Source organism: Lycium ferocissimum, unplaced genomic scaffold (assembly GCF_029784015.1).
Source record: "Lycium ferocissimum isolate CSIRO_LF1 unplaced genomic scaffold, AGI_CSIRO_Lferr_CH_V1 ctg215, whole genome shotgun sequence".
Lineage (NCBI taxonomy): Eukaryota > Viridiplantae > Streptophyta > Magnoliopsida > Solanales > Solanaceae > Lycium > Lycium ferocissimum.
Window position 1 is genome coordinate 167739 of NW_026719744.1, and position 20705 is coordinate 188443.

General features: G+C 37.4%; 2 protein-coding genes across 2 annotated transcripts; one reads left to right on the top strand and one right to left on the bottom strand.

Moving 5' to 3' along the window:
- Positions 1–10037: 10037 nt before the first annotated feature.
- On the bottom strand, positions 10038–12009 carry LOC132043155 (uncharacterized). The gene is made up of 2 exons (XM_059433647.1): positions 11710–12009; positions 10038–10453 (listed from the first exon to the last, which is right to left on the bottom strand). The coding sequence occupies exons 1-2, from the start codon at positions 11842–11844 to the stop codon at positions 10238–10240; spliced, it is 351 nt and encodes a 116-aa protein (XP_059289630.1). The 5' UTR covers positions 11845–12009; the 3' UTR covers positions 10038–10237.
- Positions 12010–19083: 7074 nt separating this feature from the next.
- Positions 19084–20513, top strand: LOC132043134 (uncharacterized). Its single transcript, XM_059433614.1, has 3 exons — positions 19084–19499; positions 19674–19911; positions 19968–20513. Exons 1-3 carry the CDS (start codon positions 19084–19086, stop codon positions 20511–20513), a joined length of 1200 nt encoding a protein of 399 aa, XP_059289597.1.
- The last annotated feature ends 192 nt before the right edge of the window (positions 20514–20705 follow it).

Below are 20705 nucleotides of genomic sequence, written 5' to 3' on the forward strand. Positions count from 1 at the left end.
CAAAAATAAGGTTGCAAGCGAAACGGGGATGAAGAATGGGATTCTCTTGTGCTAGGGTGTCTTTATTTTGTATCAAGCATGACATTTTGGTACCTAACTTTGAGGAGCCATATGTTAGCTCTTTAAGATCACAAAGGAGACTTGGTGACAATAAAGTCTCACATCATTATCTTGTTGAGGTATTTTGCAATATTATTGATTGGCAACTTCAAGAACTTAAAGATCGTTTTGGCGAAGCGACTACTGATTTCTTCATGGAATTTCTTGTTTGAATCCAATTGACTCATTTTTCAAGTTTTAACATCAGGAAAATAATGAAAATGGCTAAATTATATCCTGATGACTTTAATGAATTCAATATAGGTTCTCTTGAGAATCAACTTGCAAGTTACATTATTGACGTTCATGATGTTGATGAAAGGTTCTCCAATCTAAAAGGGCTTTATGATCTTTCAAAAAATTAGTACAAACAAAGAAGCATTCAAATTATCCTCTTGTATTCCGCTTAGTGAAACTTGCTTTGCTTATAGGTTGCCAAACATCCATTGAAAGAGCCTTTCCAAAGAATGAAGTTTATCAAGAATGACTTGTGGAGTCAAATGAGCGATGATTTTTTTAGTGGTTGTTTGGTGCCTTATCTAGAAAAAGATATATTTGATGATGTTTCTAATGATGCTGTTATTAAGACATTTCAAGATATGAAACCTCGTAGAGTACAATTGTAAAACTCCATGGTTCTTATGTAGTTTAACTTAGCTTCCTTGTTTTTGCTTCAAAAGCTTACAAGCTTTTGCTTTTGTAATATGGCATCTTCAAGTTGCCTTTGTTAATGGAAACTTCTTACTTCATTAGCTTTTGCTTAGTTTGTTAGCCTTTATTGAGGCATTTTATTGTGACTTGTGAAGCTATTAATTATTTTGTTGTGATGGTTTACCCTTACTGAGTATGACTGATCTAATCCAGGTTCTCTGTGTATATGTCACACCCTAATTTTCGATAGGGCGTGATGGGCACCCGACCCTTACCTAGGGCCGAGCGAACCCGCAGACTTTCGTAATACTCATAATCATACTAGGCCCGCAAAACATGACGTAAGCACATAACAAATTTTTTTTTTTTGAAAACAAACATGCCTTCCATCTTTGTCAAATCAAATAAAGCTAGCATCGTATGAAATCTGTAAACATATAAAGTTCGTAACATAATGCAGAATAATACATCGGCTTACATAGCCGCTTATAAAACTGACACATCATACACACGACACCTGTCTCGCAAAGTCTCTACCATAACTTCGTACACCATACAAAAGCACTTTCGACTCGGCAAGCATTCGAGGAAATGGAGCTCGCCAATCCACCGGAACATCTTCTCGCTAACATCACCTACTCATCCGTATATACCGCGCGGCATGAAACGCAGCTTTCGAAGAAAGGGGGTCGATTTTAATATGTACCGAGCATGTAAAGCATGGCATACGTAAAAACGAAGTCATAACCGAATAAGGAGTACGTAACGTGAGCACAATAGCCAAAATACCAAAGTGCTTGCATCTGACATACAAATCATACCTAAGAGATACAAAAGACAAATATGACAATCAGAATGCCAAAAGGCTTCGCTTTCTTTTGAAAAAAACATTTCTGCCTCATACATACGAAAAATCAAACACATCATATGAGCTGACATTAACCAAATGCCGAGGAACGTACGACCCGATCCATAAATAATACGATAATGCCGAGGAACGTACGGCCCGATCCATATATAATATAATGCCGAGGAACGTACGGCCCGATCCATATATAATATAATAATGCCGAGGAACGTACGGCCCGATCCATATATAATATAATAATGCCGAGGAACGTACGGCCCGATCCATATATAATATAATAATCATATCGTCATATTATCACATATCATATCACCTATCATCATGTCATCATATTATCATATCACATACCACATACGGTCCGTAATGGGACCGGCGGACGTAACGTGGTCGTCACTCCATCCGGACGCCACAACACATCATACTTTAAGGTTTTATATCTCCGAACATCTCCGTCACACATCATAACATATATAAACGGTACCCGGCCAAGAGGGGCTCGCGTCACCGGTCACATCATACTTCGTATCACATCATACTTCGAAAACACATCATACTTCGAATAGTGCGCACGATAACAACCTACTCGGGATCCGTGAAAGATGTAACAACGTAACGCACGAGCAGAATCGTAAGTAGCCATATGCATACAAATCTTTATTACAAACTCAACAGAATAACCAAAGCGAACTATTATTTCAAAACCAAGACAATAGTCAAATCAAATTTCCTCCGAATATTACTCGGGAACATATCAAACCGAACTTCAGAAACCATAGTTACGTATCGGAATCATAAGTATACGAATCATTATTTCAGACTCAACAGACAAATATATAATCATACTCGGGGGTCGGAAAGGTAGTCATATTGAGTTCTTTCAAAAGCCATCAGAATTATACAGAAGAAGATCGCGGGACCCACGGACGAGCGTCAACCCAATCCGGGCCCGCCTACGAAAATCATAGTCATCGTATGTTATCGAATCATCATTATAAACTCAAAAGATAAGTAAACTGATTGTACTTGAAATCGGAATAATAGTCATATCATATCCTTTCAAAAATCATCAGAAGTACATAAGGAAAGTCACGGGGCCCACGGAGGGGTGTCGACTCAAGTCGGGCCCTCCCATGAAAATCATAGTTATTATACATCATAGAATCATTTACGAACATATCAAAGCCATCCGGTTCTGTCTGTGAAAGTTACGGACGTTCGTAGTTACAAACCTTTTTTGAAAACAAAACTTTTTGTGCAACATTTGAAACCAACCATACAAAGACATATAAACCATAGCTTGGCCATATAAGGATGCCAACATTAAGAAGCAAATAAGCATCATAAGCATGCTCGAATTTTATGAATAGAATTTCCCCCGAAGCTCATAACGTATCATAGCTTAACCACATCTAAGACATGCCAAAAGAAGGAAAGGTAAGCTTTACATACCTTGATTGCTTCCTAGGCTAATCCAAAATCAAGTCTCAGCTTCTCAAGATCTACAATAACGTCATCACATACCAAACATTAGCCATAAGCACTTAGGAATTCAATTTCATGCTATCACTTTATCTATAGAAATTTGGGCAGCATTTCCCCTATAAATTCAACAACCCCGAGAATTCAACTCGGCCAAATCTTCGACAACAATACCAACAACCATATAAACAATATCAATAATCAATTCCAAACACATTCTAACATTAGTAATTCTTCTCCACATATTTCGACAACATTCCAATTACATTCAAATCAACTTCATACATTTAAGCCAACGTCAATGCTCGCATATTCAAAAACTAACCCAAGATCATTTAACAAGATTCAAGAACACTTCGAACAATTCACAACGTATTCAAATCAGCCCATCCACTACATAATGAAACCCGAAACCTCCCAACTCAACATGAATAACTTTAACACATTTCTTTATTTCCGTATATCCATAGTATAACAACAACAACAACTACAACCAATCCCACGATATTTCATCCCACAAAACAGTTCATAACAACCACCAAACAGTACCCAAAATATCATCGCAAAACAACCACAAATATCATACCAAACAGCTCCAAAATATCGTCACAAACTAGCCACGAAAATTATATAAAACAGCCCCAAAATATTGTCACAAAAAAGCCACAAAAATCATGTAAAACAACCCCGAATATCGGCACAAAACAGCCCCGAATATCGGCACAAAACAGCCCGGTATACTCTTTGTATACAATATCTTTATACACTTTATTCTCCCAAATTCAAGAACAACAACTTATCAACAACATCAACAACAATATCAACAATTATTATGCATCATAACTTAGCTAATTCCATCCATTTAATCCACCTAAAACAGCCCCATAATTCAACAACATCAATACAACAAACTATAACTCTATTTTTGCAAATATTCCTCAATCAAGGTTGATAAAGAGAGAGATTTGATGATTCATACCTTATTTTTGTGAAGGTAGCCAAATCCTCATCATCCACTTATCTTCAAACTCACTTCAACACAAAACAAAATTATAATCGCGCCTACGCATTGCCGGACCTCGGTTAGCATTTGGTTGCTTGAAATTTTGTGCAAAATCCTCAATTTCATGTGACAATAAGAGCCCTTTTGGAGGCTGAAGTTTTGGAAATTTTGGGGCATTTTGTGCTGAAAAAAAAAAATGAGGTTTTTGTCCCTTTTAAAAACGCCAACGTCGGTTTCACCGTAGCTTTTGCATCGCAACAGCGTAGCGTAGCGAACGTTAAATGTTGTTTCGCGTCGACGATTCAGTTTGTAACGTCTATAATTCTCTACTCCGATGTCCTATCAATGAACGGTTTGTTGCATTACAAACTAGACTCGACGAACTTCATTTTAGGCTTCTAAAACACCTTAAAACTCCACATATACTATGAGATATGCGCCTCCAAAGTTGACTTGAAAATTCGCCCAGCATTTTCCAAATTTTCGTCGAACTTATTTTCTTCAATTTACTCGATCTCGAAATATTCCAACGCACAAAATACGGGATATAACAGTATATTTGTCTACAACTATGAACAGCTTATATGCGGTAAAAAAAGCTATTATGGTGCTATGTTGTGTTTTGCTTGAGGTGAGTTTTTATGGTTTTTTGTTCATGACATATTTGTAACTTGAAGTGTCACTTTTGCCTTGCGAATTAGATGCAATCTCTTGTTTTGAGTAGTGGTAGGCAGTTCCGATGTTACGAATCCTATGTAGGTTCGATGATGTTGCGAATTAGATGCAATCTCTTGTTTTGGGTATCGTATGATTTCCCACCAGATGTTAGAGAAAAGCTAAGGCATCAAAGGGGATCTAACTGGAAAGGTCAAGCACAGAAGCGGTAGGTGCATCTAAATCATCAAATCTGCAGTTAATTGATACATGAAATATATTGCTTTTGCAAGGCTGGTACCTATAAAATGTCATTATCCTAAACAAATGTCTCAAGTTTACCCACCCTTGCCCACCTAATATACTTTAGTTCATATTTATCAATGTGCCTATATGAGTCTTGCTAGCAACAATTAAAATTAAAACATGAGAAAGGTCATGTTCTAACTCATTGTTCATCTACACCTTGTGTAAATTAAACTTAGCCTCGCCTATTATGTTCTAGGTAGAAATTTTGCGGTTTGTATCTTTTTTATTGTTTCTCGTCGCATATCCGCTCGGACTTTTTATGTCCTGTCTTGTGCTTGGTTTTCCGTAGAAGTAATTGATTTTGTTGGGCTGCTTTACTTTGTTAGTTTTTACTTAGTTTATGATGCTTTCATATTGAAAAAAATAAATTTTCTTTTTGAAAATTCTACATGGATGATGAATATTGAACTTTGATCCGACCCGTTTTTTTTTCCTGATCCGACCTGCTCTTTTGCCAATACTAGCGTGCTTATTTTATTTTTTGAACCCCCTGAATGGAAATCCTGCCTCCGCCACTGTTCCAGAGTACGCATATTTTGCAATATGCTTTTATGACGATCCGATAGGACACATATGCCCTGACGATCCTTAATAACATGAGTTTGAAGATGAGTCAAGAACATCCCCATGTATCGTTGCTCTCGTTGGCGGCAATTGCGAAAGGAAGAGGGAATATTGACCCATTGGCATCCATACCCACTGCAATTAGGAGCTTAATGTCATATCGGCCATATACATGGGTCCCATCTATCGATATCACATTCCGGCAGTGAGCAAAAACATTAATACTTGGTTTGAATGCCCAAAAGACGAAGTCGAAAATTCTACCCTCTAAAAGCCGCCACTGTACAACAGTGCCTGGATTAGCATGTTGTAGAGCCTCCATATACCCCGGTAACGCCTGAAAAGAGGATTCCCAAGTTCCAAAGATCGTTTCAAAAGCACGTCTACGCCCGAGAAATCCCTTTCTCTTGCTTATAATTTTACCAGTTTGAGTGGACCATGCCAATACAAGTTTTGATAGGCATCCTGCATAAGTTTAAACAAATAACATTTAGCAACGATATTTTAATTGCTATAAGATATATAATGTAAACGGTCAGACAAGTTACCTTGGAGTTTTCTCAATGTGTTTAAATAACACATGAGCAATCATGTTTATATCTAGATTAAAATGATCTGCTCAACTTTGTCCCATATCACAAGTGTGCTTTGGGTGGAATTTTGTGATTTCCCACAGACTATCCGGCTTAGCAATTCCCCGAAGCAACCACCGACAGCCTTGAGTATGTCGCTTACAAATCAAGCTCCATACCGATATGTTTGAGTCATCAACCTTAAACTCCCTCATATCCTTTACACAATACATTCAGACAGCCCGTTGCAACATTTTTTTTATGTGAACTGCATTCCCTTTGCAATGACGTATTCATCAATCATGGGATTTTTTTGGTTCAATCCACGTTTTTGGTGACTTTGATAATCATCTCTTGTGAAGACAAATGCATCCTCACGACCTTGTAGACTGTCAAGATTTGGAATATAGTCAGAATGCCATTGCATTGGGCTGTCAGGAATTGGGTTTTCTGCCATCGGAGGTGGTATGTGGTGGTGATTGGTTCTGGTTGGTTCTGGGGAGTAAAATACGTATCTTCTTCATCCCCATCACTATCTTCATCATCGGTTACCTCTGCATTATTAGCTGGTTCATCGCCATCACTCTTTAATGTATCCACATAACTTGGACAATCAGCATCATCTAAGAAAGGCCTCCTCCTACACGATAGATTGCATATGTTAATATATATCTATATATATATATATATATATATATATATATATATATATATATTATTTAGCATCTAGGTGATGAACCTTCACCTATTGATTATGAGCATGGTGTGGAGAGTGATCAACTCCACCAAACTGAGAGGATTGCCTTTCATCCATAGGTGGTACCAACGGCGAGTTTTGATAATAATCAACTACTCGAACGGGGAATTATTATAATAATCGGCTCACATTTTGAAGCGAGAATTATTGTAATAATCGACTCATTTGCCCGAGAGTTCCGATAATAATGACTTGCTCCACTAAATTGAGATGACCGCCTAATATTACTCGTATCGGTCTATAACCCAAAGATTTAAAAATGGTTATTTACCGGTCATACAATAAACACGTGCTACTGCACAAAATAATAATATAAGAATGCATATTTACCAAGCTTGATTTAATTGTTAGGTAAGATTTTCCAGCAGCACCTGGCCACTCAAAATACCCCTGTAAGACATAAAATCTCCATGCGTGTTAGCTTGACTGGGCTGTTCTTGCGGAACCACTCTGGGTATCTTTTCAACATACATCTCTAGAACATTAAGGGCGACTAAATGTTTTAATTCTTCTGGCGCATTCAAATAATCTTAAAGAATCATCATTATTGATATAATGCCTACCATAAAGCACTATACTATTGGAAAGCGATTGTGGATATACCGTTATAGAGATTTCGTACTACATACTAACCTTCATTTTTTCATATATGTAAGTGACTAGTGATTCATAAGACATTTCAATTTGGACATTTAACATGAACGTTTGGTCTTTTATTGTAACGAACTATACTATTGTCATCAAGGATAATATCATCCCAATGTGTTGAAACCTTAGCGGTGGAATATCTTGAGCCATTTTTTGTAGGAACTTAAGATAGGTTTTTTTGAATGACTTAAGAGACTTAAACTTATGAAATAGATGAGTTTTTACCTCGTCCAACATTCTTCTTAAATAGATTCATATTCACCCCTATTGCGCACAAAAACATTGCGTAATATGAATTTAATTCAAATAAACGGTCAAAAATGCAGCATTGTGTTGTCAAATCGGTCCTTTAGGTGTCATAAAAAAGTTGAAATTGGCATGCATGATGTGTTGTCAAATCATATCCTATTGCGCACAAGAACATTGCGTAATATGAATTTAATCCAAATAAATGGTCAAAAATGCAGCATTGTGTTGTCAAATCGGTCCTTTAGGTGTCATAAAAAAGTTGAAATTGGCATGCATGATGTGTTGTCAAATCATGTCCTATTGTGCACAAGAACATTGCGTAATATGAATTTAATTCAAATAAAGGGTCAAAAATGCAGCATTGTGTTGTCAAATCGGTCCTTTAGGTGTCATAAAAAAGCTGAAATTGGCATGTATGATGTGTTGTCAAATCAGGTCCTATTGCGCACAAGAACATTGCATAATATGAATTAATTCAAATAAACGCTCAAAAATGCAGCACTGTGTTGTCAAATCGGTCCTTTAGGTGTCATAAAAAAAGGTGAAATTGGCAAGCATGATGTGTTGTCAAATCATGTCCTATTGCGCACAAGAACATTGCGTAATATGAATTTAATTCAAATAAACGATCAAAAATGCAGCATTGTGTTGTCAAATCGGTCCTTTAGGTGTTATAAAAAAGCTGAAATTGGCATGCATGATGTGTTGTGAAATCATGTCCCATTGCGCACAAGAACATTGCGTAATATGAATTTAATTCAAACAAACGGTCAAAAATGCAACATTGTGTTATCAAATCGGTCTTTTAGGTGTCATAAAAAAGCTGAAATTGGCATGCATGATGTGTTGTCAAATCATGTCCCATTGCGCACAAGAACATTGCGTAATTTGAATTTAATTCAAATAAACGGTCAAAAAATGCATGACTATATATAACATGATTGCCAAACAACTAGTATTCACTTTAAAACGAGTTATCATGACATTCTACAACCAATTTGGAAATCTTGATTCTATTACATGTTTTACCCCAACAAAAATATTTGAAGCAATGGGTAGGACATGGGAACTAGATGATGATGATTTTCATAACTCAAATAACCCTAACAAAATATTCAATCAAGAATACAATAAAACGATGAAAGAGGAGTGGAATTGGCGTGTTAGGGAGGCTGAAGCACTGGAGCAAAAGTTACCTTCAATAGGGCTTAAACGACCAAAAAAACGAGCTATGTCAATGCCTCGCGGAATTCCACAAGAGTTTAATTTTGCTCTTAATCATTTTCGCGAAGAGAACAATCGGATGCAAATACGTTACCATAGGATAGAATACGGTATACATGGTAGCACAAGATTTAGATTCAAGTGGGATTCGGACTGTAAAATGTCCGATGAAGATTAATATTTTTCTTATAATAAGGTAAGTAGGTAGGGTCATAAAGATAAGTAGCCCTTTCTTTTGTTATTAGACTACACCATATTCAATGTCGAGTAGTAGAAACTCAGCTTGGTCTTTACTCCTTCCAAAAGAACCAAATAGCAGTGATGATGAGAGTTCAAATCATAGCGAGTTTTCGAGTGATACCGGTGATTTCAAACTAGATGAGCTAAATCCGCACCTTCTTGTAGAGCGTAATGATGATTTTACGAAGTGTGAAATATTCAGATCCGCGAGAATATTATTGCGGTTTACGCCGAGAATGGTCACATCGGACTTGAAAATCTCAACGCTCCAATCCCAAAAAGGTACTCACTAACCGTGCCTCGAGTAGGTCCAGCAACTTGCGAGATGGCCGTACAAAGGATTAGAAAAGAAAACAACAGAATGTTGGCAAGACGTTGTAGATTTTACATGCTAAAGTTGGCTGAAGAACAAGCATCGTTAACCGGAAGAGAACTAACATCTCCTGAAAAAAGATGTGTGCTAAGAGACGGCCAATATCGTTCTGAGGACGATATCCAGGACTTCTATTCTGATGACGATTAGAGTCTATTTAGGCTCACTGTCTTAGATTATGAGTCATTTAAGTTTCGGATTAAATTTTGTTAATTTGTATTTTTATTTTATGATGAAGTCATAAATTTGAATTAGTTTGGCATGTTTTTAATTCTTCAATTTTTATTGTTAAAGTCTATTATTAATTGACAATTTCACAAAAAAAACACACAAATAAATTAGTACATAAAGGGTGCGGATTACATTATAGGGGAAAAGATACAACTTGTAAAAAACATAATCTATAGAAATATTAAACTTAATAAACAAAATACATGTAAATAATGAACAACAACAACATAGCACAAATAATCTTCCACAATTTAAGTTTTTCTTTCAAAGCTATTTTCTCGTGTTGAGCCTCTCTAAGTTTAGCCTTCAGAAAATTTCATTTTTTTTCGGAATCGGTGAGCAACACCTCCAAACCTTCAATTTTTTCTTCTGCTTCCACAAGCTTAAATTCTGAGTCCAACTTAGCGGTATCTCTGGAGATACGTGAAGTCGCGGTATCTCTATCCAAAATTGGATTTTTAAACTTCACCGCCACCGTTTTATCCACGTGAATGCTATCTTCCCACCGAAAGTATTTGCAACCGCCCATATCCTATAAACATTATAAGAAAATCAGTTTTTTAAAGTAAAATATAGAGATAATAGTCAAAATACCCCCCAACGTTTGACCAAAATGCCAACTACACACCGAACCTTTGCGGGGGTCCTATTACCCCCCTGGACAAATTTTTTCAGTAGCAAAATGACCCTTTTTTTGCCGATGTGGCAGAGCGTGAATACACCGCCCGGTGGCGCGTGACGGCCTTTAAAAAAATGCATCCCGACTGTTTTGGACGCCAACTAAAAATTTGCCACATATGATGCCAAGTAGATAAAATTTGAACTCCCTCCATTTTTAGGCTACTTCATCTTCATCTTCACCCTATTTAATATCCATCCCCATTTTTTGTTGTCAAAATAATATCCATTATAAACGAAAATCTCAACCGAAGAAAATCCACATATGATTCCGAACAACTTGTTAAAGAACAACTTTCCACCATAAACGAAAATCAAGAAAAAAAAATGAAAAATCTGAAGAAAGAAAAAGGAAAAATACGGAAAAAAAAATAAGGATGAAAAATCTAATCTTGTTAAAGAAAATCGATTGGAAGTTGCTTGTTTGGAGTTGCTACTTGTTGCTTGGTTGGAGTTATTTAAGCACTAATTCTTTGAGTTGATTTGGGGAGAAAATTAAACTCCATTGCTAAGAATTTGGAGAAAGCTATGAAGAACACCAAATGGGTTTCTCTAAATTCTTGATTGTTTAATCAAATTAATGGATGAACTTTGTTCTATTTGGTGTTAGGAAGCTTCCTTTCACATTTGGGTTTGTTTGGATTAGATTTGAGCAAGTTGGTGTGATTTTTTTTTTTCAACTCCTAGTGAAGATGATGATGATGATGATGATAATGTTGATGAAGATGAAGGAGAATTGGGTATGGGTTTTCAGATCCTTAATAAAATGGAGTATGGAAAATTGAGAGATTTTTTTTTTTTTTTTGAAGAAGAAGAGTAGATGGATGGAGGAAGGGGGAAATTAATAAAAAATGGGGCAAAAATTAAACACGTGGCACGTGGGCCGGCGCGTGTGGACAACCGCCATTTAATATTTGGGGGTTGGCGGATTGAGGGCGCCACATCGGAAAAAGGGCCATTTTGCTACTGAAAAATTTGTCCAGGGGGGTAATAGGACCCCCGCAAAGGTTCGGTGTGTAGTTGGCATTTTGGTCAAACGTTGGGGGGTATTTTGACTATTATATGGATAACGTGAAGAAAAAAACCACTAAAAAATGTAAAAACACTTACTTCGGGCACTTTACAACGCCAAAAACGACGACCCGAATTATCTTGGGTCTTTGATGTTTTTAGTTTACAGTAATAACTGCATTCGCAAATATCGGGTTGTATAGCAAACATTGAAGTTTCAAAACTTTGAGACATGTTTTTGGAAGTGCAAAAGTGTATTGAAAGGGTGAAGATGGAGGAAATGAAAGAGGGGAGAGTGCATGTGGTGGGTTGGGGTTTTTAGGGAAGGGTTTCACGCACAGATTCTGTGCATGAAAGGGCGAAAATATAAATGTACATTTTGGCCCTTTCACGCACAGAATCTGTGCATGAAGCCTAGTTTGTTTCTTTTTTTTTTTTTTTTTAATGGGTTAGTTTGGTTCCAAAAAAAATTTTTGGGTTACAAAAGTGCCGGACTCCATCATTAAGTTATTTTAAGATCAACTTAAATTATTTTTACTAGCATGAAATTCCTAAAAGACCACAATAGCATAGCTCCATCTTTTTATTCTAATTTACTTTAAAAGTAATGGTAAAATTGTAAATCCTTATAGTATTATATACCATATATCTCATTTTTTAAGCGATTAACCAAACATCCACCAAAAGAATACATATGTTACTAATTAAATAACCCATATTAGTTTTTGTCTTATAATTTATGTTTTATGATTCATGTGTAACTTTATCGGCAAAATAAACCACCCCCTAGAGATCAAACAAATGCATATGCGTTATTAATGGCTTTCTCAACCAAGAAATTTGATTGGAATGACCCAAATTTTATCTGGAAATTAACAATGCGTTAATCAAAGATAAAGCCAGTGAGTGCCTAGGGAAGTGGCATCTTCGTGGAGTCTGAAAGGGACAGCGTTGACAGCAGTTCTATACATAATTTAGCAAGTAGCAGCAAATAAATTTGAACTTATGAGGCCTTGAACAAAATAATACTACCAATAATTAAGTTGTTGATGATTACATTGATTCCTAACGGATGACCGCCAGTCACATGTATACCTCATCATTGTCGCTTGCTTAGATTCGAAGACTTAAAAAGTTTCATTATATGAACATCAAATTTATATTCTTATAATCTTGAGCTCAAATATCCATAACTAAGTGCTCCTGGAGAAGCCTGTGGGAAATTAAAGCAGAAATTTAGGTGCTATTCACATGGGACTTTGCTCACTTTTGTTGTCCAGAACTTCCAGAAATCCAAGGTAAAAATTAACAGAAAAATGGCAGCATAGATACCGTTTAAAGACAAATTTATCTTAATTATAGTCAGATGACACATGGATTAGTGTCTAAAGAAAAAGACATGGTTAATTAAGACAGAAATTAACAGCTAGCATATAATCGGGTCATTAGCAATCGAACCAATAGATAACGTTGACACCATTTTATAATACTATCTTTCATCTTGAATACCTCAAATTTGCATGTGTAAGAGTACTCCTCTTGACTTCTGATGGTTGTTTTCAGGAAGGTCATGTCATACATGTGTAGCCAATAGCAGGCATCGTGAGATTCACCTAAAGCTCATACTGGCGCTGATTAAGAAATTTTCTGTTATTTCCTTTTTAATTTTTTTTTAAAAAAATCATGCATGTCTAAATAGGAAGAAGTTCTCCGAACTGGTCGTTTATACCAAACAAAGTACATTAATGAATATGATATTTGTCATTTTCTTACTTAAATTGTTGTCACTTATTTTAGTAAATTAAATGGAAGTCGTGAACATGGTGGTGTTTAGGAAAAATAATGAAATTATTCAGAGAGACTTGATAGGGCTACAGTATCCTAGGGATGAAGATTAGAATTTCATTTGGCACAGATAATTCATTTAGATGACAAAGTTACTCGACATCTATGTTGATGGGGTAGTAGGTATTCATAGAATTAATCGAGGTGCGTGCAAATTATTTTAGGTACCAAGCAAAAAAAATAAGTCACTCATTTAGATACATGAGAAGCTTCACATGATTATGCATTATTATTAAATATTGAACCTAGCCATATAAAAGAGTAAGAATTATAAGCACATATAATGATTAAGTTAAATATTATTTATGAAAATTGTTGGTAAAAAAATATTTTGACTCTCGAAATAATAAGTGTCACATATATAAACTGGAAGAAAGAGAGTAGTTAGCACAAACGGTTGTGTATCTAATACCCTTTTTATCCTAATTTATGTGATGATATTTGATTAGGCATGAAATTTAAAAAAAAAAAAATTGAAACTGGTGGTCTAAAATGTGTCTGATTCACGAAGCATTGGATGTTGGGGCGGCGGTTCTCGAAGGAAATGCAGCTGACTGATCGATGCCATCCTTTTGGTGTGTTAGCAAAGGAGATTGTAAGATAAGAGAGCCGACAAACAGCATCTTTACTTGGATTTTCTCTCAGAATGGGGTATTGAGAGATAAAGAGACCACTAGTTACTGAAGTACTAGTACTATAAGATTCAGTGGGGACCCAAAAATAAAGAAAACATGAACCCCAGACTCCAGAGTTGCAAAAGCTATAGGGAAAGTACAAAAAACAGTTGTAGAGTTGTCCTTATTTTTGGCCGATCCAACAAATGTGCAAGTGCAAACTGATCAAAGAGACAAAGGCATGCAAGGGTTGTGACTTGTGTCAGCGCTAACCTCGCGTTCTTTCTTTCAAGCCCCATCACCCCTCTCGTGCCCTCGTATTTTGCGGTCAAACCATGTGGTTAGGTTTTTTATTTTATTTTTTTTAAAAAAAAATGAAATGACTACATACTTCTGTTGTATTTGGAAACTGGTCAAAAGCACGTACCTTAACCACAGATTCAAATTGTTGATTTAGTACTTTACCAAGAGTCAATCGACAGGTACGCGACTATTAATACATAGATTGAGCAATGCCTAATTAAAAAAGACTCTCTCTCTCTCTACAATAAACTCTCTCCACAACGTCTCTATTAACAGTCTGATTTGGGCGCTTGGCGCACACGCGCCGCTAGATAGGGACGCCGGCAGGCTCTTTCCCGACGCGTCCTCATGAGATTTCAGATCTCCCAGCTGAAGCAAGTGCACAAGCGAATGGAATTGGACCAAAACTCAACTATTCCAATGCAATTACATCTATTCCCAAACCTAACCCTAACTTGAAAAAATTGGGGGACCCTAATGTCAGGACAAGAGTTACGATGAACAATGGAGTTCATGCTGTAATATTCAAGGCAAAGGATTACAACGGAGTTATGGCACAGGAATGCAAATATACCCTCATCGGAAAATTCTTGAAGACTCGTCCCAATATTGAGCGGATAAGGTCATGATTCGCAGAGAAAATTTCTATGAAGTGCACCCCGAGAATAGGTACGTACGACTACAGGACTGTTTTCATAGAGGTTTCAAATGAGGAGGACTGTCAAACAGTCTGGTTTAGGAGATCTATAGAAATAGATGGCATGGTAATGTGGTTGCAAAAGTGGAACTCGGGACTTTTGGGAGGAGGACTCGCCCCGATAGTTGGATTAACGGTACTTGTGCCCGGGACTCCCCGTTTCTTCGCCATCCTTGGAATTACGTGAGACAAATTCTGAGTCCTGTTGGGACCCCTCTGTCCCCAGACCTTGCAACTGAGAACAGAACGAGACCCAGTATGGACAAAATACGGGTTGAAGTCGACCTCACTAAGCCTAGACTAAATCAGATTTGGGTGGGACAGGAAGACGAGTCTAGTCCTTTAAAAGGTTTTTTCCAGAAACTCGAATACGAGGGAGTGCCAAAGTATTGAAGGCATTGCAAACGGTTGGGACATTCTGACCTACAATGCAGGGCAGTAGAAAAAGAAAAACAGTAGAAATTGAAAGGAAAATCTGAGGATAAAGGGGCTGAAAATGAGCAGTCCAACAATCACAACGAGGGGAAAGGCTCGAAGAACAATGAGAACAACGACAAAGGCTAGGACAATGAAAAGAGACAGGCTAAGTATGACACCCCTATAGTGCAACAGAACAACACAAAGAACAACAAAGAGGATAAACAGGAGCAGCACTTGGAGCAAAATGGGGGAAACAACCCGAAAGTAAAAAGCAAGAATGCATAACAACAACAGGCTACTGAGCAGGGCAACAAGATAGAACAACTCCAAACTGGGGTCAAGGAGACCAAAAAGAAAAGGAGGAGGCCTAGAATAAAGAGGAAAAATCTTGCTGCCAAGAACCTGAAAAACTTGCTTTTTTCTAAGGCAGTAAGAAAGAGGCAGTTCCCTGGGGACTAAGAGCAAGAGCACGAGTTAATATTTACAAAGCATGAGGAAAAAGAAAAGAACAGGGAGGTAGAAATGGTGCAGAGTAGCTCAGTCAACAGTCCAGAACAAATGGAGGAACCAGAATCGTATGGAAGGATAGAAACTTACAACGAGAAAACTATGAAAGAGCTAAGTGGTCAACTAATCATAGACCTAGGCCCTTTAAAACTTAAACAAAAGAACCAGGCTCAAGAGAATGATCTTGAGTTAGATAGCATGGTGGAGGAATCAGTGGAAGAGATTGACAAAAACAAAAAGAAAGAAGTGGTAGCAGCTTTGGTTAGACAACAAGGAGTGATTACTACTTTAAATCACCCTGGAGACATAATAGACAAGGAGGTTACTAAAATCATCAAAGGGCAGGGATTATTCCCTAGGGGGATAAAACAGAAAAAACAAAACAAGAAAGGTGGTCAAGCCGAGATGAATCAGGCAGGACTACTTGAAAGCAACACCAAAAGGAAAAACTCAAACCCCCCAAAAATCCCAATGATTAGAGCAATCATATGGAATATTAGGGGGATGAGATCAAAAGGGGCATTTGACAGGTTACTTAGACTTGTTAAGCTTCATGAAATAAATTTTATAGCTCTTCAGGAGCCTTTCCTACTTTCCACTCAAATAGAAGAATTCAGAGCAATTATTGGCTTTGATAATGCTATTTCAAATATCAACAATAGAATATGGTGCTTCTGGGATGATACTATTAGTTGCAACCTTATTTCTCACCATAAACAACAAATGACTTTCAAGGTTAAAATCAATGGAGATACTGATCCTTGCTGGTGGAGTGCAGTCTATGCAAGTACTAATGCCAACAGGAGGAAAAAACTCAGGAGGAGCCTAAAGAATGTGCACCATGGGCTGTATGTGGAGACTTCAATGTTATCCTGGATGCTGAAGAAAAGAAAGGTGGTCGACCACACACTTTAGCTAAGAGTTTAGATTTCATGGACTGCATGCAGGAGTGCGACCTGATGGATACTATATTCAATGGCAATAAATTTACATGGTGTAATGGGAGAAGGAGAAGATGGAGGATCAGTAAAAGGCTTGACAGAGTTATTACTAATGATGATTGGTTTGACAAGTTTCCACAAACAAGAATAGATCACTTACCCAAAATAGGCTCGGATCACAATATTCTGCTCTTTCAAAACAGCTTTGAAGCTCCTAACATCATCAGATACTTCAGGTATCTGAATTTCTAGTCAGAATAGGAAGGCTATTATGATATTATTAAAGAAGTTTGGGATCAGCAGATACAGGGAAATCCTATATGGAGATTACAAAACAAACTCAAGAACTTGGCTAAAGCTCTTAGTAAATGGTCTAGAAAGGGCACTGGGATGTATTTGCTACTGTTAAAGATATGGAAGAGAAGGTCAAGAACAAGGAAGCTGAGTATAAAGAGAATAAGACCGATGCTAACAGGCTAGAAATGCATAAGGCCCAAGCCGAGTATATAAAGTGGCTTAAATCTCAGAACTCTATACTGAGACAAAAAGCTAGATTAAAATGGGCAGAGGAAGGAGATACCAATTCAAAGTACTTCTACAGTGTCATTAAGGGCAGGAGAAAAAGAGCACAAATCATGAGAATAAAAAATGCTTAAGGAATCTGGTTGGAGAACACTGAAGATATTGCTCAAGAAGCAGTGGCTCATTTCAATAATATTTTTACACAACTTGCGAGCAGCAACAACATGGGGATACTTGATCACCTTGATACTATGGTCACTGACCAGGATAATGAAATGCTTCAACAAATCCCTTCTGAGGAAGAAATCAAGGAAGCTATTTTTTCTATGGATCCCAACAGCTCTGCAAGGCCGGATGGGTTCAATGGGCATTTTTTTCAACATTCATGGGATACTATAAAGGTTGACATTGTTGAATATGTCAAATCTTTTTCTTGGGCCAACCCTGACTAAGTACTTTACTCATGCCTGTCTAGTGCTAATCCCTAAAGTAAAGTCTCCAAAGAATTTCAGTGAGCTCAGACCAATTAGCCTTTGCAACTTTACAAACAAGATCCTGTCTAAGATACTAGCTATGAAATTGTCTCCCATGCTCCCCAATATCATCTCTGAGAACCAATCTAGGTTCATAAAGGGCAGGCTTATTACAGAGAATATTCTACTGACTCAAGAAATTATTCATGATATTAAAAAAGGCTCGGAAGGTGGAAATGTGGTGTTCAAATTGGACATGTCCAAGGCTTATGATAAAGTCTCATGGGGTTTTTTGGCTTGTGCTCTCAGGAAGATGGGATTCAGAGAACAATTCATTGAAATCATTTATAGGCTGGTCTTAAACAACTGGTACTCAATCATAGTAAATAGGATCAGGTATGGTTTCTTCAATGCCACCAGAGAACTAAAGCAAGGTGATCCCCTCTCAGCTGCTCTATTCATCCTTGCTGCTGAGGCTCTTTCCAAAGCTCTAAACAATCTTAACTCAAAGGAGGATTTCACTGGTTTTTTCATGAAAAAAATGGTCCACAGGTGAACCATTTATGCTATGTGGATGACCTTATTATTTTCTCCTCTGTTAAGAAACATTCTATCAAGATTATAATGAAGATTTTAAAGAAGTATCAGGAGGCCTCAGGTCAAGAGATTAACATTGAAAAAGCTGCTACATTACCCATTCTTCCCTTAATCCTAGAACCACCAAAAGGCTCAAGAAGTGGACAGGATATAAGCACTCCAACTTCCCTTTCAATTACCTGGGTTGCCCTATTTATACAGGAAGGAAGAGGATCGACATCTTCATTGATTTGACTACCAAAGTCATTAACAAAACTGGAGGATGGCAAACAAATCTCCTGAGTGCAGGAGGCAAGGGTTTAATCATTAAGCATGTCCTTCAATCTCAGACTCTACACTTGTTTGCGGCTCTTGAAACTCCTATCACAGCCCTTAAACAAATTAAGATGTATTTTTGCAACTTCGTTTGGGGTCAAAAGGAATGTAAGAATAAATACCATTGGTCTAATTGGAAAAAGCTCTGCTATCCTACTGACGAAGGAGGATTGGGTTTCAAAAGATTAAAAGATATTTGCAAAACCTTTACAATCAAGAGATGGTGAAGGTTGAGAACCATGGACAATCTTTGGTCCCAATTCATCAAAGCCAAATACTCTCCTAGAGCCAATATGGTATCAAATGTCATTAGCCCCAACAACTCAAACATCTGGAGAAGTCTTTTGAAAATCAGACCCCAAGCCAAGCACCACATCCAATGGGAGATCAACAAGGGTAACACCTTATTCTGGTGGGATAATTGGATAACTCAAGGTCCTTTGGCTCCTAGAGTGTGGTTAGAAAGAAAACCAGGAAGCATTACTGTTCAGAACTTTATTAACAACAACCAATGGAACACTGCTTCTCTAAGCAGAATTCTACCAAATGAGATGATCCAGGAAGTTACTAATACTAGGATAGGAGACAACGAGATAGCAGATACTTGCATATGGACACCAAGCACCAATGGAAATTTCTCATGCTCTTCAGCCTGGTAGATCATCAGACAAAAACATGAAGTTGATCCTTTAGCCAAAATGTTTTAGGCCAAAGGAATTCCCTTCAAAATTTCCTTTTTTATGTGGAGATTAATAAGGAAAAAACTGCCTCTTGATGACAGAATAATTAATCTTGGCATTCAAACTGATTCTAATTGCACTTGCTGTAGGGAGCTAATTCCAGAGAAGGTGGATCATGTATTTGCAACGAGTCCTTTCGCAGATACTCTTTGGAAACAAATGGCAAAACCACTAGGCATTCATCAGCAAAGCAATTCTGTCCAGGGAGCACTTGATCAAGCTAGTGGAGAGTTCAGCCAAAGAATCAAGTTCACAAGCATATTCTTCTTATCACCCCGTGTTACATTCTATGGCAACTATGGAGAGCAAGATGTGACAAAAGGTATAGTAACAAATCAACCACTATAAATAGAATGTCTAACTTAATCTTGTTGAATGTGCAGGCTTCTATCTCTAAAAGATTCAACAAAATTGACAACAATTGGGACTGGAAAACAATAATCAAAAAAGCCGAAAACTACGGGAAAGAATTACCAAGACAATGGTATATTAGGACGGACAGAAGGGACGATTGGAAGCTAAACACGGATGGAAGTACGATGGAAGGAATCAGAGCATCTGGCATTGGGGGAATTGTTAGAAAGGGAAATGGAAGAATGATCATAGCTTTTGCTAAACACATCGAATTCACAACTAACAATTCCTGCGAATTGCAAGCTGCAATGCATGGTATCAAATGGTATAAAGAACAGCAGCAGCAGCCTCGTCTTATTCTAGAAATGGACTCACTAGTGATAGTGAATATGCTCAGAGGACAGACTACTGCACCTTGGAGACTCAGGAAATCCATTGAAGAAGCCCGAAACATCATCCAACAGAACATATCGAAGTCAAGCACCGCTTCGTGGAAGCAATGCCGTAGTCGACATCTTGGCAAAAAAAGCCGCTATAAACAAGTTCGAAAAAAAGACCTTCATCAGGGAAGATGACTTACCAGAGAATGCTAGAGGACCTATGAGAATGTACTTGCTTCAATTAGCCTTCTTTAGATTCAAAGCATGTAAATACTCGGGTTGGTATTTTGATCCACCATGAGTCTTTTTCTGATTTAGGGAAGGCCTCTCCGTATAGTACAATAGCCTTCCCACCCCATATGCAATTTTGGAGTATGCTGTTTGCAT

Coding starts and splice junctions, on each gene's coding strand:
- LOC132043155 (XM_059433647.1), bottom strand. CDS start 11,844: ATGTCTCAAAGTTTTGAAACTTCAATGTTTGCTATACAACCCGATATT. Junction 10,454..11,709: donor GGCGTTGTAAAGTGCCCGAA/GTAAGTGTTTTT, acceptor TAATGTTTATAG/GATATGGGCGGTTGCAAATA.
- LOC132043134 (XM_059433614.1), top strand. CDS start 19,084: ATGGACAATCTTTGGTCCCAATTCATCAAAGCCAAATACTCTCCTAGA. Junction 19,500..19,673: donor TTCTCATGCTCTTCAGCCTG/GTAGATCATCAG, acceptor CACTTGCTGTAG/GGAGCTAATTCCAGAGAAGG. Junction 19,912..19,967: donor AAGATGTGACAAAAGGTATA/GTAACAAATCAA, acceptor TTGAATGTGCAG/GCTTCTATCTCTAAAAGATT.